General features: G+C 42.5%; 1 protein-coding gene across 2 annotated transcripts in view; it reads right to left on the bottom strand.

The window, feature by feature from the left end:
• The window catches only part of LOC310862443 (plexin-A1-like), a 313,564-nt gene that overhangs the window by 34,484 nt on the left and 263,375 nt on the right, over positions 1–15,705 (bottom strand). Inside the window, exons 20-21 of one of the 2 annotated variants that reach the window (XM_083770355.1) lie at positions 7,199–7,347; positions 1,553–1,650 (exon numbers count right to left, since the gene is read on the bottom strand). In XM_083770355.1, the coding sequence (XP_083626481.1) occupies positions 1,553–1,650; positions 7,199–7,347 (247 nt within the window). The remainder of the gene's footprint in view (positions 1–1,552; positions 1,651–7,198; positions 7,348–15,705) is intronic. The other variant, XM_083770356.1, reaches the window with a different exon arrangement.

The following is a 15,705-nucleotide window of genomic DNA, read 5'->3' as shown; positions in this document are numbered from 1 at the left end:
TGGTTATCGGCAGTGTTGGGCAGTAAAAGGATACTATGTAATTATTTGCTGTGATATGATTACTTTCCCCAGTAACGACCAAAACGGTAATGATATGATTGTTATTCATCCAAATGACGCTGTATTAATGCTTGACCCTTTTGGGCCATATTTTCGCCAGTGTCTTACCCCTTATCCCCAAACTTATTTTATAAACTATATATTTTTTTTTTACTATTTTGAAAAACATTTCAAAATTGTTCAACTATCTACACGGTGTGAGCTTGTAGATTGGATATTTTAACTATTCAAAACTGTTCTGTACAAAATAACAAAATAAAGGCAAAGAAGTTGAGGGATATGGAGTAAGGCACTGACGAAAATGTTTTTGAACTGTCCTAAATAGGCTACAAGCCTATAATTTATACTTACGGATAACAGATCTACAAGCTAACCACGCATTGCAATGCAAGATATCCTTAGCTTATATTATCATAAAAATCATAATGTTTTGGGAATAATTGCAATATCCTCAAGGCCCACAGGTTAAACATCGCTGGGTTAGGTCACATTGCCCAAATGATTAAAGAAGGGAGCTTAATTCAACACCTGGAACTATCATGATTTGAAGTTAGTCTCAGTCAAGTATATATAACTGGGAATGAAGTGCCTCAAGGAGAAGGTGTAGCAATTCCCTGGAGGAGTAAGTATACTGCACCATTATGAAGCCACTTAACACTTAACAGCAGCATTGGACGTCTTACAAGGTGATAACTGTTGCTGTGGGATCCTTTATTACCAACCCTTCCAATAAACAAGGACATCATCCTTGAAAGACATGCTCTCACGGATGACAGCTGGCCTTGCAGATGACATTGCGAAGGCAAGCCTATATTCCTACACTTAACTAACTTTTGCTAAATGAATTTGTTGCAGTAAGTGTATTTGTTGCACTAAACCATTCATGACAAGAGGGAACAGATTGGATATATGCGGCAAGATTTGTCAGTACACTTCAAATCAATGACACTCATCATCACAGCAGCAACATAACATGTGCTGCCTAAAACCAAATTAAAGCTGTGGTATAGATCCTACGTGGATGGTTTAGGTCTACTTAATCTACTGCGGTTTGTTTTCAGAAAGATGCATTTATAAATACATTTACATAGGCTACAGTACTGTACATACGGTACCGTAGGTCCTCTTGCTCAGGGATACATTTGGCATTTTTGGACACATTCTGCACTGTGAACCTCCTGAACCTGCTCACATCTCAAAACATTATTTTAAATTCCAAAAGTCTATATTGTTCTGTACATTAAAGAAGCACAATATTTCCTTTCTTTTCTTTTGTATTTATTTCGAGGACAAATTAGGCCAAAGACCCCCATTTGATATACGATTTCTTAATCGCTCTACACTTGAGCTCTTGAGTTACAGCCCACATAAAGGGTCCATTTGGTCCCTAACTATCAATCGTTTAGCTGGGGACCCCCTGGTCCCCCTGAGGGGGTCCCTGGTGGTTACGATTATCACATTTTGGAATCTAAAACGACAGAAACACGCTGACCTCTGGGCCTCCAGCGTTCGTATGAAGGTCAACAGGAAGTGCTTCTTGGTGAGCAGCTGGCCGAACAGCGTCAGAGCCTTCTCCACGTTGGCCTGGACCTGAGGGGGCGGGGAAAACACACAGCCAATCACGAGAGAGACCCCAACAACATGGGCCAATCAGATATGAATGAGTATTTATTGTACTGTGTGTGTGCATTTTCATTCACAATGAATCCCAGAGTGCTACATGGTTAAAAACATATCTATCATAAAATATATATATATACACCGGTATATATATATATATATTTGGCCACAGTCGATCTTGATCTAAATTTGTCTGGTCTTGGTCTTGACTCTCTTGACAACCCCCTCGGCTCCATCATGACTCAATCTACCCCGACTCGCTTTATAGTGGTCTCAAAGACAAAACACTACTGTATAGACAAATCCAAAGAGGGGTGCCCCGGGGCGCAGCCATTACTGAGATGTAATCAGCACTCATTAGCTACACCTGGCCAACATGGCATTGCATCCGATTCCATGGCCCTGTTGGCCAGGTGTATAGCTAATCAACGCTGACTACACCTCAGTACTGGCTGCGCCTAGGGCTCCCCTCTGGTGGATCTGTCTATATTGACCCTGAAGAAGACAACCTGTTTGTCGAAACGTTTTTTGGCATCGGGACTACGAGTTTGTGCGACCTCTCCTTTCCTTTTAAATGGATTTGTCTATATTGTGATCAGACGGCAGGGTTAAATTGACACTGTGTATAGTGTGTACTAACAGAAAGCAGACCCTTTGACATACTGAGCATCATGTCCAGGCAGGGGGTGCACTGTACTTGTACTGTACATCAAGCCGCCTCACGCTGCTGTGACAGTAGATAGGCAGTAACTATGGGCCACATGGCTAGTGCTAGCTCTCCCCTGCCCGGCTGCCACACAGCGAGCGCTACAGGGAACGTGGTGACTGCGTCCTTCGCCAAGAACATGAACCCCACAACGTTCCCCCAGAACCAATGTCACTGTGAAGAGGACTTCCATCAACAGGATGCATCCTAAAATGTCTAGTGATTACCCTGGTCCCTGGGAGAAGCGGAGGGTGCAGGGAGGGACAGACAGACAGACAGACAGAGAGAGACAGAGAGAGAGAGGAGAAAAAAAGCATTGGAACACAACAAGTTTGTGCGTGCACGCTTTCCAGCGTGCATGTTGTTCTGGTGGCTGGCACCTGTCACTACCCATCAACAACACACCATATCCCCTTAAGACCTCTCTCTCTCTCTCTCTCTCTCTCTCATTTCTGTCTGCTCATTCCTTATCTATTCTCCAGCTTTGTCTTTGTTAAACACCAATTGTTTTTCCTTTTAATCCCGCCCACCTCTCTCTCTCTCTCTCTCTCTCTCTCTCTCTCTCTCTCTCTCTCTCTCTCTCTCTCTCTCTCTCTCTCTCTCTCTCTACAGTCCATTTCTAACATGCAATCCTTCTCTCCTCCTACATGCTATAATAAAGTGTCTGGGTCTTTCTCTGTACCACTAAATGAGATTCCCTCGCCTCTGGGGTAGAAGCAGATTGGTGAGGAACTCTGTGCGTGCGTGCGTGCGTGCGTGCGTTGAAAGAAAGAGAGAGCTAGAGATTATGCCTTTGTGAGCACACGTGCATTTACTTTACACATGAACATTAATGTACCTGTGTACATGCGCACATAGTGTATATTCATACACGTGTGTGGCGAAGAGTATGGCGGAGAGACAAGACAGAAAGTGTGACGTGCGTGTGTGCGACTGCGCGTGCATTTGTAAGTGTGTGTGTGTGTGTGTGTGTGTATGTGTGTGTGTGTGTGCGTGTGTGTGTGTGTGTGTGTGTGTGTGTGTGTGTGTGTGTGTGTGTGTGTGTGTGTGTGTGTGTGTGTGTGTGTGTGATTGGACAGTGTGTCTGTCTGTCTGGCTTAGGGGAGAGCGGTTACACAGAGCATTAAAGCCAGGAGCAGCAGTTTACACAGGCCATTGGATTAGGCCGCAGCCACCCTGAGGGAAATAGACAGGAAGGCCCAGACATAACCATAAAATACGCAATCCGCCCTTACCCCCGGCTGCCTCTCTCCATGCACTTTAAGGACGCCCGCTTGCGTGCATGACAATGCATCTGCAGCCAGCTCAACACGTACTTTAATGACGCTGTGAAAAACAGATTGACTGACAGACTGACTGACAGACTGACAGACTGACTGATTAAAGTTGAAATCTGTAAATTTCATGTTCAAACCTGGGTTACCCGTGTGGGGAGTGGGGACCACATTTCTACCACTCCTCCAAGGCAAAACGGCCAGGTGATAGTGTGCTGCAGGCAGTATACTACTTACCAACCAGTAGGGAGACCTACTCTTCCGTGGACACCTCCAACCACTGCAGAATGTACTTAGTTAGCCTACATTGTATTAACATACTCTACCATACAGAATGGATCAAAGTATCTTTAGTTCATTCAAATGAATAATCATTTGAATTGCAGCTTTAACTCTGAGGGCCCTATTTTGCACGTCTGAAGTACCAGGTCGTATGACTTAACTTAAGACCTGGCCAATGATGTTTAGCCACTCAAAATTAAACAGCGGTGGCCTCCAGTATGACATGCAAAATAAGGCCCCATGCTCAGTTTTTCAAATGCATAAATGGAAATTTATCGTAAGGTTTAGTGTAAATGCACTTTATACTAAACAGAATGCCACTGAATATGTACTATGCCTCTTAAAGAATTCACACATTTTCAGGGGTATTTCTGCCTGTGTGGCACCTATACAGTACATCGATATATTAGGCAGATTCAATATGTTGGTCCAAGAGGCATAAAATAATTGACACCTGTGAGACGAGAGTGGATATACTGTACTGTAGCAGGGTGAAGTACAGCACTCAGTCCTTGGTGTTCGTTATCAAGGCCAGAAGGCCAAAGGCGACGGACTATGTTTTCACTCCCGTCAGTATGTCATGCCGTCTGTCCATTTTTCACATTTTCAAAATGTTTTTTACCACTCCTACAGATTTTATCCAAAGCTCACGCACATCGGTATACAAGTTATCTCTGTCGCCATCTTAACTTCTCTAGTGTAGTGTGAATTTAGAGTTTACCCTGTGAGTGTTACGCGCGATCATGTCACTTACACTATAACAGACTGCTGAACAAGCGCCATGTTGTAATGCCAAGTATAATGAAACTGGGAGATTTGTTTTCTTCATATATTTTTATCCATGTCACTTGAACCATGCACATGAAACGGAAATGTTACACCTGCTGCTATTTTCATATGCAGGATATGGTTTCCACTTGCACAAGCCTTCCGTAATGGCACCTATCCATTGCATTCCTGTGTTAACCATGCACCTGATGTATATTGGCTATATTGGGCTTTGTAATTCGATGTGAATGTGCCTTCCTGTTATTGACCTGTCCTATATGTTGTAATCCTCTCCCCTCTATCCCCTCTATTCCTTCTTCCCTACAGCATTCTGACGCTTTCTGTAACTGCTACATTTGAGAGCAAAAAAAAAAGTAGAATTCCACCCGCTCTTTTACACCCGATTGTGATTCTAATGTGAGCATCCATGGGGGATTGTCCAGTGATTCTGTTATGCCGAGTTAATGCAGAGAAGTAATTTCCCCGCAGGGATCACTCTGAATCCTCCTTTATTCACTTTCACAGTGTCTATGATTCTGTAATTTCATCTGAGGGGAGGTTCTTTCATAAGCCCTCCGGGGCTTCTGACGTTTACAGTGCGTCTCCACAGGAGGATAGCCATCTATACGAGGGTCGGTCTCTGTGCAGGTCCTTGTGTGTTTGCCTGGAGGTATAATCTCGCAAACCGCTGGATCAATCAGCATGTCTCATGTATGTATGTATGTTCTTTTTTTTTTTTTTACATAATATCCAACTTGAATTTTTATAAAGGAAGTCAATGGGGCTTGGATCAGGCTTGGATCAGGCTTGGATCAGGCGGAAACCTTGCCCATTTTCTCCTGTATTAACATTTCTCTCTGCTAATAAATAAAGCCACTTCCACGCTTTCTGGTCAAGCAGGAAGCAGATGTGTAAATTTAACAACATGTACTCTCATCTTTAAACTCTTATACGAATGTTTCCCACATTAATTCTGACATAATTCATAGCTCTATGATTTAGAACTTGGCACTAGTGATTAAAGATATATGTGTTATAATAATATATTAGTCCTAGGCTATAGACCTAAGAGATCATTTCTATCGCCTACGTGTGAATTCACACATTTCATTTTTAGCGAGGGATGAAACTCTAGGGCGATACATTGTTTTCCAATTCAGGTTTAATTCATGGTTGGTCTCTCTCCTTCTCTCAATCAGTAGTATATCGCTCTCCTTTCTTCTTTTTTTTTTTGGGGGGGGGGCACAGATAGACAGTGACAGTAAGCTGTATGGATGGTAGGTTTCAGGGATTGCTTATAATGCATTATTACACAACATACTGCAGATTATAGATTACAACTTGGTGATTGGAATTGTGTGGGAATCAATTTCAGCCGACTTGGCTTAGTGGATGTGTGGAGTGACTGACACTGTAGATACTGTAGATACTGGAATCTGTTTGAGTAAAATATTATTCTCTGGAATTATGAAATTCTAGTTCGTATTGTGGGTATAACAACAGAAAACAGAAAACACACTAGTATAGAGACCTGAGGGACCATATGGGGTTTAAGTGGTTCTCCTTCTACAGTATTAGTTAGCGATTTAGTAGACAAATCTGTTTCTGTTGCATGCTATTGTTAGGGTTAGTTCTTACATAGTAAAATGGAGTGTTTAAAGGTGATATTGATAACATTATTACATAGACAAATAAATATATATTTTATATACATTTACAGTATAGCTTCATATGTCATATATCCAAATTTGTTATTGTCTTTTTTTTCGTTTTCTTTAAAAAAGATCTGTCAGCTTATCCAGTTATCCAGTTACTATCCAGTTATTTTCTTTTCCCACCAAACAAATGCTTAGTGGCAGACGCATCAAATGCAAACTGTATAGACATTACTAAGGGTAATAAAAGTAGCTTAATGTGTTGTCCAATGCAGCATCTAGTGGCTGAATGTTGTCTATAGCACCTGTAACTCAACTCTGAGAGTTCAATGAGCTCTATGCACACAGAATAACTCCTCACAGAATAACCGCTTACCTTCACAGGTGAGGTGATACTGATGATTTTAATTAAAGTTCTGCTCCATTTAGTTTTCAGTGGTTCTCAAACATTTTAATTCCAAGGACCCTCTCTGAGAGTGTACAAATGGAACCATTCAATTTGTACCATTCCATTCCATTTGTATACACTCTCAGAGTTACACACCCGTGCAGGGCCATTTGGAACCCTCAAGGACACTTTGAGACCCACTGGTGTAGCAGAGTGTTTCCAGTGAGCCAATGCACAATAGCAGCACCCTGACTCTGTTTGACCAGAATGGAACAGAGCCTTCATTAGTAGCAGCGGTAACACCTGTGGAGGAAGTAGGGAAGGGGCCCTGCAAGTTCTTTCCAAAATGGCGTGTGTGCGCATAGAGACCATTAGAGTTAAATGGCCACTCCATATTGTTATATCTATCTAGTGTTAGTCAGAAGTGGTGATGCGGTGTACTGACCCGTACCTCCATTTCCTTCAGGACGGGGTGGTCCTCGATGCCGGGGAACAGCACTCTCATGGCGTACGTACGGTAGTCCAGGAAGGGGATGCCCGCTCCGTCCAGCTCCTGGGTCAGCTCATGGATGTCCGTCTGCAGCTCGGCAAACGCTGAGACAGACAGACAGGAAGGACGATGAGTAAAGACATCTGAATCGGTGGGAGGCACATGGGCTTCTTGGATTGCACATGGAAAGGGTATAGTATTTTGGTGTCTCCCATGGGAAAGTTAAATTGTGCAAATGAGCAACAAAAAAAATCATATTGACGTTTGAATGAAGAACCTTCTCAGTTATTACAACAGTTTTAGGATCCGGAAAAGATTTACATGTGTGCTTAAAAAAAAAGTCAATCACACATCCATTCACGGCCAGAGGTGTTTCAAAAAGCAAAATTATTTAGAAGACTTTTTCTCAGGTTTAACAGTATTCAAATAAGCATATCTTTTCAGATTTCACTGTATGACACATCATTGAACGCTTACATTCTGTGCTGTCATAATCTGAAAAAGAAAAAAAGCACAGCATCAGTGGTCACAAAGATAAAGAAAGACAAGCTGAGAGACCGTGAGAGAATGCCACAGAGGATATCTGTTGAGCAAAGACAGACCCAGGGTAGGACACTGAATAAAACATAACAGAGACACAGTGCAATCTCTTCATGAAGGCAAATGTCACAAAAAAGGATTTGATTCTGGTACCTGCACTACTCTGTCCTATCAAAACATAGCAAGAAATCTCACTGAAAAACTCGTGTCGTTTAGTCGCACGCCTTTAAGGGACACGCTCCGTTGCATAAATTAAACAAAACACCAGATTTAACTGTATTTCTGTACTCCAGAAGTCTACTTGAATGTGGCAAGAACTTGTGACAACTTTTGACTGACAACCGAGAGAGACAGAGACAGAGACAGAGACAGAGACACAGACAGACAGACAGACAGACAGACAGGCAGACAGGCAGACAGACAGACAGACAGACAGACAGACAGACAGACAGACAGACAGACAGACTTTCCCTGTGGTATCTGCGCTCACCGTGAATTAAATCAATACTCAAAAGAGAGACTATATGCAATGGAGAAGTAGGAGAACAAGAGAGGGGTGGGGGTGTAGTGAGGGAAGATAGGGGGGGGGGGGGGGGTGAGAGACAGAGAGAGAGAGGGGGGGAGGATCAGACAGAAAACAAAGTTCCCAGAAAGGAAAGTCAATTAATTGCATGAGTGGATAATTATTAAGAGAGCGACGGATGAGTTTTCATGCATAATTTCCCCCAGCTGCTATTGGACACATTGGTTCCACGAGGAGAGGAGAGGAGAGGAGAGGAGAGGAGAGGAGAGGAGAGGAGAGGAGAGGAGAGGAGAGGAGAGGAGAGGAGAGGAGAGGAGAGGAGAGGAGAGGAATGGATGCTGTAAACACAGCCTAGCATAGCTTATTGCTTTAATTAAACTGTTTCCGGATATTGGCAGCATCAAAATCGTAGACATTAATTAAAATAGTTGGAATAACAATTTCACTACAAATATATTTGGCTATATTTGTCCCCTGACCATATTTACATTCAGATGGACTCAAACTAGCTGTTATAAAGGTGAAATGAATCAATAGTGAGCAACTGCATAACCCACAAACATTGGACATTTTTATACAATTTGCTTGGTGCAGGAATGCTGATGTACTGTAGTCACAGGTGTGTGTTTATAGAGCATTTTACAATCAATGGCTCAGCCAATCATATAACCATTGGACCGTAACGATCCGTTTCATGCAGATAAATGAACACACAGGATATTTACTGTGAGTGGAGGAGGTTTCAGATCTGTGACCTTGGGCTGTGATAGAGTCTCTGGCGACAGAGCACGGAGGGCAAATAACAACCAAACACAGTAAACTATATTGTTTATGTCGAATGGGAACCTCACACGTCCAAAACTGTTACTTTTCAGGATTCAAATTAAAAAATAGCAAAAGTACCGGTAGTAAATGTCGCTTCACGCCACATTTTGACCTTGTAGGTCTTCTACTTTTGATACTTATGTGTAGTACAGTATGATCAAGTACTAGGGTCAAAAGTTTGAATATGGAGAAGAGGTTTCTGCCCGAAAGTAACAATATTTGTGGGGGGGTCATTAATTATTGTGCTTCTATTGTACAACCACATATACATTTTTAAATAAATAAACTAAACTAACTTGACAGACACATGCAGCATTCAGGGGCTAAATGTGTCAATAGAAGAGTAGGGAGACCACCTCCAACCACTATATTTAATTAGCAACAGATAAGGGACAACTTCAGATTTTTAAATACTAGACCATATCTAAACAACAACATCAGATTATTTATTTTTCCCATATACAGTTTGTACAGTATATGGAAATGACTTAAAAATGTGTCTACGTTTTGAAAAAGTGACCCTATTGGCAGCAGAATGGAACTGCAGTCCACAGACATGACATCACCTATAGGTGTATCGTGTACACTGTATTGCAGGACATGTATAATATTGGCCTATAAATGAACATTGTAAATGTCTAGCATTCAAACCACATATATATCCAATGCTCTGGAAGCCTCTCTATTGTGAAAGGTTAAATTAATTGATAATATACATCCTTGTATTTGTTTAGTGAGTTTATGTTACCAGGGTGGATTTCCTCCACTCATGACATCAACTGCTTAACTGAATGTTGGGGACGGGGCAAATGTAGCTGTTCAAACTTTAGCCCGCAACACACTTTTGACTGCTACAAAGTTTTATTACAACGTTTCATACAAGACAGAAACGGTCAAAACGTGGTATCTGCTGTTTGTCGCGAATACAACATTGGAACATCTAAAAGTGAGTTTTTTTGATTGATTGATTGAAATATTTATTAACAGTTTGTAGAATTACAGTACATTTCAAGCACAAACTCAATACAAAGACTGTTAACTGTGAGTGGACGACCCAATTAAGCATTACACTTGTTTACAACAGGGTCCACATTGTTCAATTAATCAAAAGTTTGAGTGTGAGCCCCTACTTTGTTTTCATAATTCTGTTCTGACAGTTTGGCTCAGCACCAAAAAGCGGAGGATGTGCGTTATTATTTCTTCAAAAACCTTTTACAAACATTTATGAAATATATTCCTTATATTATGAGAATGCCAAAGTGTATGACATTTACCCCCACATTATCTGAAGACCCTGCAGCAACGATCTGTTGCCCTGCCTTTAACATACTCTACCATGCAGATTTGTGAGACAGACAAAAACAAAATTGTCATTAAAACATGTTCCGGCCTACAGCTTTAACATATGGCAAAATGTTCATGCAGAACGCTATAGTTTGGGCATTCATCTTTGTCTAACCACCAATCAGGGTAGAGTGCCAAGAGTCAGAGGACATGGAGGAGACAAAGACAATTCCGTTGCACGTCTACCCATTTGTCCGTCCCTCTAAATGGTCCACGAGGCCATTTGGATATGTTGTTTGTTATTGTACTGACCTGTAGAGCATCATAAACACGGAGATTAGCGGCAGTAATGTCAAAGCCCTGACATTGGCACTCAGCGGTTGCAATTTAGTTGCTGCTGTTTGGCTAATTGGCCATGACTTCTGCACCGTGGAGTCCTGAGTGTTCATTCAACTCTCAGGAGTGTAGGAATGGAACCAAATAGACCCGTAAGGGTCCATTTGGTTCCATTCCTACACTCCTGAGAGATGACATTTTGTTGTGTGTTGTGTCGGTTTAGAGGAAAGAGTATACTGTCCTTCTCATGTTCACACACATAGGCCAGTGAGACCACATACAAGCACGCGCACACACGCACACACGCACGCACACACACACACGCACGTTCTACTACAATCCACGTAGTGTGGTGTGATGTGATTTGTAATTTGTGTCTTTTTGGGGGGTACATTTAAAACCCAAACCCCTAACGTCTATTCCTAACCCTGACCCCAAACCGAATCCGTTACTAATTGTAACCTTAGCTCTAAAACAAAAACAGTTGTCTTGGCCATGAAAGGACCATCTTCCACAAGGGGATATCACAATGTCCCCATAACGTCAAGTTTGACAGGTCTTACTATCCTTGAGGGGGTTGTTGTCCCCTGCATGTCCAGTAATACCTGGCGAACACACACACACACACACACACACACACACACACACACACACACACACACACACACACACACACACACACACACACACACACACACACACACACACACACACACACACACACACACACACACACACACACACACACACACACTAAAGCATCTGTACCCTACCCTCCTACCTCTCTCTCTTTCGGCTGAGATACGCAGCTACACCTGACCGCCCATGTCATGTCATCACTGTCAGGAAGAATCCTTGTATCTCCATATTACAGGACTATTTACTACTCCATAGTATAGTTTTTCCCCCCCCGTAAATGAATGCTGCCCTACTTCATATAGTAAGATAAGTGTCACATATAACAGTAGCAAATATATCCAAACTATACAATGCAAGCTCATTACGTGTTGCATCGCGGCACGCCGTGAGCTTATACATCGGCTATTTTTGTTACCAAAAATATGTTTTAAATTGAATGTGATTAGTTACTGTATGTGAACCGATGAAAAGTATCAATACGACCTTGTTGGATCTTGTTGTTTTCTTCTTTTTTTTACCATTTCCTAGGTATGTCTTCTATACACTTACAAGGTTTCCGCCTGACAGTGGCGATGTGTGTACCTCCGCCCACACCCCGTAGACCAGCTGGGTGTAGCAGCCGGGTGGGCGGGATGGGATGGGACAGGGGAGGGCGGACACCACCGCAGGGATGGGATGGGACAGGGGAGGGCGGACACCACCGCAGGGATGGGATGGGACAGGGGAGGGCGGACACCACCGCAGGGATGGGATGGGACAGGGGAGGGCGGACACCACCGAGCGCTTTACCTCTCCGAGGAAACCATGCAGGGCTCTTTCTGCACCTCTGAAACACAATGCTGAGGCTTGGCGCTGAAACGCAAGCATTGTTTGGTCTGCATCTACCATGCCAACTTATATATCATCTACCATGCCAACTTATATATCATCTACCATGCCAACTTATATATCATCGCCATTTTTTTTTCCTTTGTCAAATGAATGCCATATACTGGATCATACTTCAACGTCACCCCGAAGCATCAAAGGTATACCAGATCTGCAAGCTCTAAATGCAGCGTGTTCAGAAAAAAAACAAAATCTAACATTTTTCTAGCCTGTTTTAGCTGTAAGGTGGTTTTGTGTGCAAATATACAGATCCGTAGATCTGTAGATCCGTTATTTTCGACGTGCAACACCTCGTGCAATGAAGCATGAATCAAGCCTAATATAAGTCTATACTAAGTCTAAGTATTGGTTCAATGTAATTAGCATCGAGTAGTTGGTGAGATCCATTTATTTTTGGTTTATTTCAAAAGGAGACATGAGTACTTGAGTAAGTTAGCCTATAAAAGACTTATAACAGTTATGTAAGAAAAATAAATGACCTTTGGGTTAACCTAGAAAATGCATCTATTAAATGAATAATGGTGACAGACAACTGTAATTGAAAGTAGCTATCTTCAAAGACAGCGACTTGTTAAAATGAGTCATAGTAGAGTGGGTATAGACTAGAGCATAATGTAAGCAATTATCTTGCTTCTTAAGTGTTTTATGTGCAGAAGAGAGATTCTTTGAGTAACAAAGTATACTGTATATAATAATGTGACACTGCATAACAGCTACAGTATATGTTTATGAAAATAAATGACCTTTTTAGATGAACCTAGCTAAATGGAGCACAATGTTCCTTCTGAAGTGTGTTATGTTTCAATGTGTGTATTGTATACCAGACAGATAAAAGTGTGTTATGTTTCAATGTGTGTATTGTATACCAGACAGATAAAGGTATATAATACAAAACCCAGGGAAACGTTGCATTAAACACAGAACCCTACGGTCCAAAGGCCAGTGCTGCCCTAGTGGGTCAGGGGAGAAGAACCGGGACAGATACAAGTGTCCTTCACACGTTACTATGTCCTGCTGAAGGTGAAAAGAAGCAGCTGGCGATGCCATGCGTATCAGAGGAGACATGCAGGCTGTCTATCCTCCCCATCATCACCAAGGGATCAGCAGTGACAGGGACTATACGCATGTGTGTGTGTGGGGAAATATTATAGGAATTGGTAATTAACAACAGAATTGGGGAAGTCATGCCACTTTAACCCACCGAGGCGTGGAGACGACATTCAGATAAAACAGACACCTGCACTGTGTGGTCTTTGTGTTACAACGAGAACACAGCCACTGATCAAAATGGCCTTAACCACTTGGACCCTTAGCGTCCCTCCCTATTCTGGAGAGAACGTTCTGTGAAAATCGCTGATCTTGCTACAGTATGGGTTGTGAGCTTGTCGATCAGATATTTTCGACAACAGGACGGAGCCTATTATATCTAGCCCCGGGGGACTGCAGTCCAGTCAACTAGGCTTCTCTTTTTTGTCCTATATTTTACCAAGGGAATGTTGCTGAGCACAGATCATTTTCAGCAACACCCTGCACACATACAACCTTGGAGCTGACAACCACAGTCTTATACTGTTGGGAACTGAACAGCTCCACTGGAGCAGTTGGGGGGCCAGTGCCTTGCTCAACGGAAATTCAATGGTGTTGGGGGAGGGGCGAGTGAGTGGTGACGCTTTACTTTCCCCACCAATATTTTTCATGGCGGTTTGTGGAACCTTTCGACAACAAGCAAACTCATTTAACATTAAGCCACAGGATGTCCAAAGTATTTTGTGTTTAAGTTTGACAGAAACTGCTCCGGACGCCCGTGAACCGAAGTTTGGAGCAATAGCAGTCCGTCACACAGCTGGAGACGCTGCGTCTGACTGAGACAGTGAGCTATGTCGGTGCGAGGCGCCGGTCACCAGCTACGCTGAGGCACGCAAACTCACAGCACCTTGATACCTGACAGCTGCCACTCGGTGAAGTGATAAATCTGATACCACTGTGTCTAATCAAACTGTGCATACCTGAGCGCGTGCGTGCGTGCGTGCGTGCGTGCATGCGTGCGTGCGTGCGTGCGTCAGGGACATGTCATAACGTCACTAAACACACAGCACTGACAGTGAGCAATAACTTCCTCCCAACAGATGACAGCACGCATTCTTCTGCTGATACTCTCACCTCTCATCCCTTTCTCTCTCAATCCTCTCTCTCTCTATCTCTCTCCTCTCTCATCCCTCAATCCCTCATACGTACACAATGCTTATCTACCTTCTTCACGTCATGTGATTATTCTATCTCTCCATCATCATCCCATCCTCTCTCCCACCCTCCCTGGTTGTGTGTGTGGACTGACAAGGCAGTGACCTCTGGGACGGCTGGACACAGATAACAGCCAATTAATCAGCCGCTGGCCCTCAGTGGGCAGCCATGGACTGGCACAGGCACGCACGCACGCACACACAAGAGTTACAAGTGGATTTTACTGTGTACTGCAGATTCGAGATCAGTGTTCTGTCTCAGAAAGGACAACACACAGAGACACACACACACACACACACAAAGCATAACGTTTCATACAACAACATACGAAAAAGTGGGACTCGGACTTGCGTGATTTCTAAACCATAAATTAGTGGATTTGTGGTTTGAAACGTACACAGTGGTGTGCAACTCGTTTGTACCATATGACTGGATTATAATGTACAAGTTGTGAGAGCATAAAAGGCGTGTGTTTTGATATAGTTTTGTTGATGTTAAACCTGCCTCCCGTTAACTTCAATTCATCAAGCATTTTTTGGATTCTTTATTCACCATGGAGGCATGCGAGAAAAATAAATCTTTAGGTAACTAATTGATGTAAAAATGTTCATTACGGGTGTGAAGAATTCCTTTACAGTTATGGTACGCTAAGCTGTTTGGGAGATAAGTGTTTACCGAAAGCGACACGTATAATTTATGTATGAGAGATGTGCAGAGATCTAAGAAGCTTTCATTTCAGAGAACCCAGTACATTCATAATTATTATGAGCTGTCAACTTCAAAGAAGACTTTCTGAACTCTGACGGCATTGTTGTTCCCATTAAAATTATATATTATATTCACCTGACCTTACCTCTGTGTGATGTGTTTTTTACCCAGAAATCCAAATGAAGCTGAGAAGAGATATCTGCAGCTAAATTATGTCTAACCTGCATGACAGACTATACTGCACACAAGGGACTGTTTCTATATATATTGCTATGGTTTGTGATTGTTTGTTTGTTTGTTATGCACCGTATATCCATTGCTATTTTAAACGCTTTATTCCATTGCCATTTTCTTCAACCATGAAGAGAGAGAGATGAACCTGAATATTTCACACTGCTAATATTAGGAACAAATTTAGAGTAGACTGTGTTCGCATAATGTAGACGCCCGACAAAGCCGGATGCGCCTCGGTGGATTC

The sequence above is a fragment of the Protomyctophum parallelum genome, assembly GCF_964188405.1.
Source record: "Protomyctophum parallelum genome assembly, chromosome: 7".
In the NCBI taxonomy this organism is placed as follows: domain Eukaryota; kingdom Metazoa; phylum Chordata; class Actinopteri; order Myctophiformes; family Myctophidae; genus Protomyctophum; species Protomyctophum parallelum.
The sequence above is the reverse complement of the archived record's forward strand: the minus strand, read 5'-3'. Positions and strand labels throughout refer to the sequence as shown.